We start from the raw sequence: 10889 nt of genomic DNA, 5'->3' as shown, positions 1-10889 counted from the left end.
CATGCCTAAAATACCAGTGAAACCCTTAAGAAAATAGACATTTCTTTCATATTTTCCAAGAAATCGCATCGTGTGCAACCGCCCTAGAGGAAAGGCAACAATCAGGAAGTGTTTCATTGCCGAAACATTCCCCGCTGTTGCTTTCTCCCGATTTCAAAATTGTTGCGCCTCTCTCTTTCCATTTCCCCACCTTCTCCCACTCGGTCTCTTTCTTTCGACGGGGAGGCACCGGACCCCCAGCCATACCTGAGAATTGGCTCATGGCTCTTTGGCCCTTTTGGAACTTTTTCGGCTCGGGGCTCGCGGCTCTTGCCTCTTGGCTCTTGGCCGCCTGAGGCTCCCATTCACGATACACGGGGTGGATTTTGCGCCCAGAATGTGGCAGTTGTGCCGAGTTAATTGCTGTTGCATTGCATTTGTTGCTGGCTCTGATTTTGAACAAATTGCCAGCGACGGGATGGCAAAAGGGGGGTGTACGCTACTTCCCCGTAAACATATATACTAGGTAGGGCGGGGCAGGGGGCGAGGGGGCGAGGGGATGCAACAGTCGCGCTGGTCCTTGGCCCTAACTCAGTTAGTACAAGATAAACAGCACAAACTAACTTCTGTCGCCCTCGTCTCTCTGCTCTGACGGCTCTCCACTGGCCATGAATAAGTGGTTTACTTTCCAGATCACAGAGGTCGGATATGAGTGCGGCAACTCAAATCGTTGGATGATTAATTGCAGCTCCTGCCGAGTTGGGTTTGATTGACAGCTGGATGTGTCATATGCCACACTCCCAGTATAAAATGAACACGATTTTGGGATGGATTTCCAGGGGTTTTTGATGCCCGCAAAGGGGTCCAGTCTACCGCAATATTTATATTTGTGAAACCATTTCTTTTTGTTTGGCTATTAATTGAACCTATTTGAATTAGAGAGGGTTGACCATATAATCTATATGGTATAGAGAACTCGTAACTTACTTCTTTTAAGTGGTACTACACCACCCTTACTGCGTTTAAAGTAAAAACCTAAGAGAATCCTTGAAATGCTTTCAAACAATGCGTTCAAGATGACCCCCCATAAAATCCCTTCAACATCTTGAGAAGCGACTTACTTACATATACAATCTGTTCGCATTCCCAGTCAGTGCAACACACACAAAACTAATTAATTAAAGTGGAGCTTCGGTTAGCTGAACGGGGAGCTCGGGCTTTGCATAATCAGACACTTAAATTACAAAGTTCTTAACCTTTTAATTAGCCAGCGACAACAGACAATTTGTCTGCCTCAGACGAGCTTAGCGTCGCTTCTGCAGCGGCTGCAGTCCTTAAAAATTATACATACTTTTCATTGGAATTTTCATTCGGTTTACTATGGTATCCCCCGGGTCCTTCGTTGAACCCACTTCCTGTGCCCACTCGAAACAGATGCAACCTTTTTTCTATGGTTTCCCAGTTTAAACTATTTTGAATTTTTTGAGGAAAACCAAGAAGTGCCCACCGCTCCAAATAGCTGTCCATCCATCTCGCGGAGTGACAGGCCGTAAGGACCTCTTCGTTCATTCCTTGAAAACGAACTGCGGTATGTAAATATTAATGCCAAAGTAACGTATAGACCATCTGTGGAATTCGACTGCACTAATTATAAAGAAAAAATTGGACTCGCCCTACGCCCGGCACCTAAATAAGTAGAAGCCCTAAATATGCCCCTTTCAACTCCACCCAGGTTGCACTGAGAGAAAATGTTGCAAGTCCTAGCTATAGATTTTTATATAAATAAATAAATAATATAATAATATAATATAATAATATAATATAAATAATATAACTATAAATGTTTTATTATACTTCAGATATTCGACATCTTGAGTTGTATGGTATGGCTATAAAAGCATCTTAAAATATGCATCCTAGAGCTTGTTTTCCCCAGTGCACATCCTTTCTTAGGGTGTTGACGAAACCACTCGTCTGGCACACGGCTCCTAGCGCATGGTAATCTGCTTTTCCAGACAACAGACTTGATGGCGATTCCGGCCAAGATGCGCTTTATGCGGCCCACGACGAAATTGTTGCGCTTCGTTAGTCGCGCCCTCCGCCTCCTTGAGGAATGTGTGCACAAGGACCCACTAGGCAGGACCTCAATCCCTCGATCGCCGCTGGCCACGCGCACACTCCACACCCTCTCCACGAACATGAATATATTTCCACCTCGATCCGACCCGGAAGGTAGACTGCAGATGGTGAGGCACTGAGGCGATTCAAGCTCTACAGCTCTACAGCTCCGTGGCCATATGGCTTTGGCTAGCGAATCGGAACTTGGGCCACGCGTCACGGCAGGAAAATGTAGAATAGAATTCAGTTGCGGAGGAAAAGCGGCCACCGAAATTATGCAGCCGGCGGAGGACGACGACGGGCGGAATGGGGCGCGCTCACCTGGAACAAGGACAATATGGTTAATGCAGCGACAGCCTTCCTGTTTCGTGTTTTACGAGCTGTGCGGTGTGTGTGCTAAGTTTGCAGCTATTAGTTTTTGTTTATGCCCTGTTCCATACCCTGCGAGGGAGTATTTCAAATGGGCTTACAGGCTTGCCGGGGGTGTGCTACCTCTGACACATTTTCGAAAGACAAATATGAAAGGTCCACGGGGCAAGTACCTGGGGTTTCTGGCTTACTATCTCGATAAGTGTTTGTTATTATGGCTGAATGATATTTTCTAATTGCAGGTTTTAAAGCACTTATTATGTTTATCTAAACTTTTAATAGATTTTCATATATCTTTTTTACTGAATCTATAATTTAATTGATTATATATTCTAAACAGATTTGGTTGGATATATATCCCTTATGGGTATTTTTTCGATCAATTAATTCTAGTTATTCGATTCTAGTTAACTAGAAGAGTATTTGCTCGGTCAACCCTTTAAATTTCGTTGAATTTTGTTAGTTTATTTAGTTTTGAGTGGGGGTGGATGTCCGTGTCCGAGAGTACGAAAGGTGCACCGCAGCCCAGTTACGGGGATTCAGTTGAGCGCGTTTGCGAGCGTGCAAAAAGGAGCAGGAGCAGTAGCAGTAGCAAGGACCAGTCGCCAGGAGCAGGAGCAGGAGCCGGAGCAGGAAATGCTCTACAAGTGCTGCAGCTGGCCCAGCTGTTTTGGGCGCTTTTCCCCCTTTTCAATCGCTTTCCGCCGGTGGGTGGGGATTAAGCCCGACTCTTGGCCCAATCTAAAATGCACACCCCACTGGCTGCAGCCGTAGTCGCTGGCCATTCGGCTTGTCAGCTTGCCAAGGGCTATTTGGCGGCGTTGCCTAGCGAGTTGCCCCGAAACTTTGGCTATAACCCCCAACACCCGCCAACCCTATATGGCCATATCTCTGTCTCTCTCTCGCTCATTCTCTCTAGCCAGAAGTGTGACGCTCGCGTGGCACGGAAGTGACGTCGACGGCAGCTGTAGCTGTAGAACTATAACCAGAAACTGTTGATCCTTTCCTCCTTCCTCTCGTTCTCCCTTCCCCCGTACCATTTCAACTGGGCACCCAGAGCAGACCGAGGGCCAGAGGAAAAAGCAAGCCAGAGGCAGCGGTACGGAGGTAAAAATTCACAAAGGTACAGAGCCCAAGGGAGCCAGGTGTCTGGCATGCTCATTCCGTTTTCCATTCAATGATGTATTAAAGTGGAAACAGCACGAGAGTACCAGACTCAGTCTGGGTCTGATTCTGAATTGTATACTGAGCATGCCCTACATAGGCAGGGGATATGGAAATTTGCAGAACAGTAGATCTAAAGTTATTAGTAAGAGCTTCATAATATATAATATATACATTTTGAAATTATATATATGTTAATAAGATGTATGCAAACTATGTCACTCCATCATCCCAGCGAAATTGCTGATGGATGATTCTTATGATGCATGCGATTATTTATTGTTTGAATATGGTGTTTTAGCTTTAAGATCTTTTTAGTTACCAGTTTATTCTATAAGCTCATATTAATATATATTTTTCCATACTTGACATCCATCGAACATGATTAAAGCCTGCTACTCTATAAGTTTTATCGACTAGTCTTAAATTTTTCATTATCCTGCCTTGCAATGCCTTTATAACCCGTTCATCCGCGGACATAGGTTCCGCAAATCCGACGGATTAAACCCCAAGTATTTCCAATAACCGATTCGATAAGGAAATGAAACAATCGAGGTGCATGGGTAGCGGCGAGGCAGCCGAGCAACATGTAATTTGTAAAGCTTCCTTTGATTAGGATTCCGTGGCCTTTGTCGCCGTATGACTCGTGTAGTTTATGGCACCATAAACCAATCAGTTGGCCCGACAAAGAGTATTCACGCTTCGATGGATCCGCAATTGACTTCTCTTTCATCTTTATTGTATTCGCGATGTCTGTGTCCGGGTTACTAGGAGTCTGGGTGTTTATGCTTGGGCTTGGGTTTGGTTGCTCTGAGTCTGGGTATTCGGCATTTTCGGTATATATATGTATATCCTTTTGCGTCCCAGCACTGTCGAGTTTTTCCCAAATTCTATTTATTCCTGTTCCTGCTGTAATTTCATTGTTACTCCTTTTTGAATGGCTGTGTGCAACAACCACCACCCCATCGACATCATCGTCATCACCATCATCATCAGCAGAGCAACACGGCACCACCACTACCACCACCACCCTGCACCACCCAAACACCACCCCATTTTCGGCATTTGCCGTCTGCATAGAAACAGCAAACAGGTAAAAAAGAACAATAACAACATCCCAACGAGGGGAAGTGAAATAAAGGCGAGTTTACGTCATCGCCCGAAATTGCACTTTGCCCAGTTTTGATGGGCCAACTTATTAGCATATCCGGCAACAGGATATGAAGGATACGGAGGATATGGACAACACTTGCGGGGCTTCCCCAAAACTGGACGCGCGCGTATGTCCAGCTCATTTCAGAATCCAGTTACCATTCCGGTAATTCGAAACTTTGTATTTTTAATTACATTTGTTTCGGACTTTCGTACGAATCGGGCGTGGAGATAGGGATTGGGATTGCGAGCAGTAGGGGCAAATCTCACTGGGATCGTTATAGGGATAGGGATTCTCTCCCATTTCTTCCACTAAAATTGGCAGCTGTTGCAGTCGGACAACAAAGCGAATGAAACCCACAAATCGTTAGACGCGTCCCAGAGTTCAAAGACCTCTCCTCATGAGCGATGAAATCGAGGGAGGGGGAAGTGGCAGTGGAAGGAAGGGCACGAACCCTAGCCCAAAAGTTGAGGTGCGGTCCAGGTAGCGAAAGGCAGGCAGAATGAAATGAAAAGGACAAGGACTCGTCTAGCGATCTGCAGACGGGGCATCAGTCGATGATCTGCATAAACACACACTGAACAAAATCGATATTTCAATTAAGTGATGCACTTGAATATATATAAAACAATTATCAAGAATTATCTATACATATTTATGTAGGTACCATAAAACGCCTGAAGTAGCTTGCTTAAAATAACAATATATCATAATCACACACATTTTCTCGTATTTTCGATTTGTATAACAATGGAAAAGGGTTAATTGTAAGTGCAGATTTTTTTTTCAGTGCTGAAAACTGCATTTGGCATGATAATGATGATTTGCTGATGCCAGGACGAAAAACCCCTGCATAAAAAACAGCCCAAGGGCAAACTGAACCCCATACGGAGAGCAGAGCGAAGACCGCTTTTCATTCGCCTTTCAACAATTTTCCGACAGCTGTCCACATTGGCATTATTTCATTTTCCATTTTCCTTTGCATGGATGCAACAGCAGCTGATTCCTGATTCCTGACCCCGCTTTCGGTTGAGGTTCATCCATGGCCAAGGTTCCAGGTTCTAGGTTCTGGTTTCTGGCGCTGCACCCAGATCTTGAATTTCATTTCGGGACTGGGACAAGAACTCGTTTAGGGAAGGGGAAGGGGAATGGGTTTTGGGATCGGGATTGGGAATGGGACTGGGATCGAGCTCAGGTTAGCGCCCTCTGGCATTTGTTTTGTTTGCCATCCATAAACTAATGGCTTTCAGGATGCAGCCGCTTCGGAAATACTTTGAATATCTGAGGCTGAGGCTGCATTCTCCCTTTGCAGCAGTTGATTCAATTAGGACCCCGGAGAAGTCAAAACTACGGAGGGTTAGGCATCAATCAGGCAACCGAGTTGATTCTTCAATTTGTGGGAATTACCGAGGCAACACTCATTCGCACAAAGGAAGCTGCTTTTGGCAAATCTGTGCTGTGTAAATTGGTAATTCCAAGTGCAAGAGAAGCCAAGTGAAGGATGCACATTAGTTGAAGGTAGAGATAGAAATTAAAGCTTAGAGTGGTCTACACTCAGCTTGACTAGAGCGGTTTCAACTCTGTACCAAATAATCAAAACTTAAGTTGTATCAGCTTTTTTAAGGCAGCTGCATAATAAATTTGATTACTTCACATTTTTAACCATTTCCTAAACATTCTTGGTATACTTTTGACCAAGAAATTCCTGAAAATTTCATCATTCTCTTATTTCTATCTTTAAGTTGCTTTAAGCCAAGAGGATGTCATGAACATCCTGCTAAATTTTTGCAGAGTGCAGCTGAAACAAAGCGAACAGGATGGCATAGAACAAGTTAAGTTGTTTGTCTAACGAATCCTGTCTTCAGACAAACACATACAAGTGCATGTGTAGTAGTGCGCCTGTGTTTGTGTGCATATTGAGTCACTAATCTTAATTACTTGTGCAGCATGCAACAAGAGCACTTAGCGCTGATATCCTGGCAGACTCGTGTTGCCCGAGACATATGCACATACGTGATTATAGTTTCCGATGGCCTTTAGTGCTGCCCCTCAAGATACGTACCTTGTACGGGGAATACTCGTACACTACCCCCTCCATTTATTCTCCTCCTCATTTTTCCTCTTTTCTCTTATTAAAATAAATTCTCAATGAACGCGCCCATTCGATGGGCCTTTCATTTTCATGCGTGCCATTTGCAGCAGCTGGCGTTTTGGTCCTTGCAGCTTGTTGCTGATGGGATGCTGCCGATGTTGTTGTTGCCCCTGCTGCTGCTGATGCTGCTGTTGTTGTTGTTGCTATTTGTGAAACGCTTGCAAATCTGTGGCAGATGCTGCGCCGCACATATATCCGCAGCATATACATTCCCGTATAGTATATCATATTTGGTTTGCGCATTAGCCCGGCCAGCAAGGCTAAGCGACACATGGAGCTCATCCACGTAGATGGATACACTCCGTGCCAAACAAACACAATGGTGGGCACTCAAATAGAAATCTTCATTTAAAATCTATCTCAATTTCTAGCTCACCTTTAGAACTGATAAATAACAATCAGTCAATCAAAAAAACCCTATAAAGAAAGGATTTTAAAACATATTTTAAAGTATTTAAAACAATGTAAAATTTGGCTCTAACTTTGCCAAAATATTCTGGCTCAGATGGAGACATTCTTTTTGCCCAGGCTGTGCGCATTTGTGCTGGGATGCTTGTTTGCGATGTATGTGCTTAGGGGGTGGAGAGTGGGCGATACGACAGCCCCATCCTTTATGTTATCCTGCATGTCCTTGTGCTTCAACTCGACAAATATTCAACACGTATTCATTTCCTGCGGACGCTCAGTTGCCAACTGGCAACATTCTGTGTCGCAGGAGTGGGTTGGGGAGCCGCAGGAGGTGGCGATGACGAAGAAGACGATGCACAAGTGCAGCCAGGACATGGATACTTGCACTTGATGCCTTCGCTATAAAGCTTTGGCTTTGCCTTTAGCTTCAGCCGGAGCTGTAGCTGTAGCAGTAGCAATGGATGTGGATGTGGATGTAGCTGTAGCTGCTGATGAAGTAGCGACAATGCGGCAATGCGTCGCAAACTCACTTTGAGTGCTACTTGGCAGCAAGACAACGACGCCCAGACTGCCACGAAAAGGACGAAGGACGAGAGGAGGAGCGACGCAGGCGATGGAGATGCTGATGCTGATGCAGATGGAGGTGCAAAAGGATGCTAGGATTGGTCCTTGGGGGCGGAGGCGATGCAGGATGTTGGATGTAGATGCCAGCGACGACAGCGTGACACGCAACAGGAGGGCGGAGAACCAAGGACAGCGGTATTTCCCTGGCCAGGATAAAGGAAGCTATCCCTGAATTGGCGACAGATACGCTAAGGAATCTTTCCGTCTTGGATGGAAAGCAAAGAATGCCAAATCCTGCCACTGAAAGATGACTGATGGAAACCAGGTGTTGCGATAACGATGAATAATAAGAACCGCAGATCAAACTGAACGTTCATGAGGTGAATTTTTGTATGGTTGTATGGATTTACTTACGAATAAATGCTTTTATGCAAACCTTGCAAAAATAGTTATCCGATCATATTAATGACAAGGCTCAAAAGCAGTGTTGACTTTTTCTTTGCTTAAGTTGGCCTTCATGGGTATGAACTTAAAATGTTTCTTATTTCCTAATATTCTAATATCCTATCTATCCAAACCCTCATAAATCATCTATTTGCTTACGGGTCAGCAAGATTGTAAAATGATGCGGTTCGAATCTATTGGATGTTTTTATTCAAAGGTTTTCCTATTGTCTCACGGGGTTTTCTTTCTTTCTGTCTTCAGGGAAGCAGCTTCTGCCCAAGACGAATAGGGTTTTCTTTTCTGAGAAGTCTTCATCTGCTCCTTGAGTTCCCTCCCTTTGCAGAGGATGCTGCCCGTGAAGTCTTGATAAATTTCCCTCACGAACCGACCTCATCGCCAGGCAGAGCGTATGTGTTGATCCTTTGACGATTGCACAACACTTCCAGCACATGCATTCAGTTCCCAGTTCGCAGTTCGCAGTTCCCATCCCAAAAGATAGCCCACCTCAACCCCAAGCCCAATCCCAAACCCCCAACCATTTCCCGGCATTATTTCACCCCTCTGGAGGTATCTCGTCAAGTGACCCTCTCGATGGCTGTGGCTGCTACTCGGGTTCCCCAGTTCCTTCCAGCTCTCCCAGGATATCTGCAGGACCTGTGCTTCTCCAGGAGGAAGCCGTGAACGCTTAACGCCCGCTCATTCCCTGCGAGAGAGTCACACGTAGCCACGAAATCATTTTTCACCACTTAGTCACGTCGCTTTGACAGCACATCCCTGGGAGGATGGGCATGGTTTTGGCTCCTGGGTATGGGATCTAGTGAGATGGGGATGTGTTGGGGTTAGTCTGGGATATATGGTCTCGGTCGCAGCCTCAGCATCCGCTCTTATCTGCGGTTTAGTTGCTTATAATTGGCAGACATGTGAGTGGAAAGGATTGTAGAGGAGAGGAAAGGATAGGAGAGCTTTCCCAGAGTCCTTTTCCCCGCCTCGTCCGCCCCTCTCGACAACCGGATGCGAATGCCTGCCGACTGCTAATAGTTACACTCGCAGGATATCTATATGTCGGTAATTAGCCAACGGTAAGTCGGTACTACTACTTTCCCACGCGGCGAACATTGCGTGATGTTGTTATTAAGCAGTAGCAGTAGTAGTAGTAGTCCTCCTACGTAACTTGCTCGGCAATTACATTTGTACTTCTGTCGATCGTTAGTTGGGAGGCGAACTTTCCCGCCACTTCTGCGTTTTTTGGGTGGGTAGCTAACAGATGGCATCAATCAAGTGGAAACCACTAAGTATAATGCAGCAATGTTGCCCAAAAGTTGCCACTGCAGTTGGGAAATCTTGTTGGCCACCACCGCCCTATATCCTGCACGATGAAAAAAAGGAAGCGAGGGGACAAATTTTAAGTTTCATAACAATTAATGTATTTAAACAAAACAGGTTTGTAGAGTGAAACAGAAAGTCAATGGGTATGAGATATATAAGGTGTTTAGAAGGCCGATGAAAGGCTTTCTATAGTTATCCTGCATATTCCTTGCTCACTTCTCATTCATGGACAGATCCTTCGCTTAGCCGCCTCATGATATTGGTAATTGTTTTTGAATCCCCAAGTTTACCCCCTGATTTGCGATTCTCGCAGTGTAAGCTGAACATCCCAACAAGTGCTTGTGGTACGTGTTGTCCTGCTATTTGGTTACCTTGTATGGTTGCACTTCCTTCGTTTTGCTTGTGGCACGAATCAAAGTATTGAATTTCTATATCCGTTTTTTTACAGCTCCTTTTCGTTTCATTTTGTGTATTGTATTGTTCGGGTGAAAGGGGCGTGTTGCTCCGTGTTGCTGCTTCGTGTTGCTGCTGCTGTTGCCGCAGTTGGTGTTGCTGCTGCTGCTGTTGCTGCTGCTTACATAAAGGACAACAGCTCAGCAGGACTAAATGAGTGCACAGGAAGTTTTTACACTGCTCACCTTGAGCGGGGGCTTGGGTTCGGGTTGTATTGGGTTGAGGGTTCGGTGGCTCGGTGGTTGTGGGAATGGAACTCGAGCTGCGAGTGTAACTGGGTGCAGGGCAATTAGGTCCTGTCTCAATGGGTGACTACATGTATCTGAGGCAAAACGGAAACTGTCGCAGGTGATCGGCGTGTTGATAAGTTCCAAAACATCAGCAGCAGCACCAGCAGCAGTGGCATTTGCAGCGGCAACAATCACCATCAGCAACTTGAACCCGAAATGTGTTTCGCATTTTGGCATTTCGCAATTGCCAAGGCAAAAGTTCTGAAATCGTTTTGTGGCCCTCGCAGAAATCCATTTTTCGCATTTGTATACCCTGACAGAGGTTAATTGCTTGAGTTCGTCATTTTGAAGGTCTACGCTTTTTTTTCTTTCATTGAAAACTTTTTCGAATGCTGAGAGTTCTGGCTTTATTATGTAACCATCATTTGTCACACACTCTTTTGTTTTTGATTGCGATCTAAAAAAGGGCATTCTGAAAATGGCATTGAAACAAAAAGTTGTCAGGGAGTTCCAGATAGGAAGTTTCTAT

At 45.1% G+C, this 10889-nt stretch overlaps 1 protein-coding gene across 1 annotated transcript; it reads right to left on the bottom strand.

Moving 5' to 3' along the window:
* Positions 1–10279: 10279 nt before the first annotated feature.
* On the bottom strand, positions 10280–10597 carry LOC117142008. Its single transcript, XM_033305856.1, has one exon. The coding sequence runs from the start codon at positions 10595–10597 to the stop codon at positions 10280–10282; it is 318 nt and encodes a 105-aa protein (XP_033161747.1).
* Between the last annotated feature and the right edge of the window lie 292 nt (positions 10598–10889).

The sequence above is a fragment of the Drosophila mauritiana genome, chromosome 3L (genome assembly GCF_004382145.1).
Source record: "Drosophila mauritiana strain mau12 chromosome 3L, ASM438214v1, whole genome shotgun sequence".
Taxonomy (NCBI): Eukaryota; Metazoa; Arthropoda; class Insecta; order Diptera; family Drosophilidae; genus Drosophila; species Drosophila mauritiana.
Note: the sequence above shows the minus strand (reverse complement) of the source record. Positions and strands in the feature narration are given on the sequence as shown.

Excerpts from the sequence above, each read along its gene's own strand:
- LOC117142008 (XM_033305856.1), bottom strand. The coding sequence starts at position 10,597 with ATGCCAAAATGCGAAACACATTTCGGGTTCAAGTTGCTGATGGTGATT.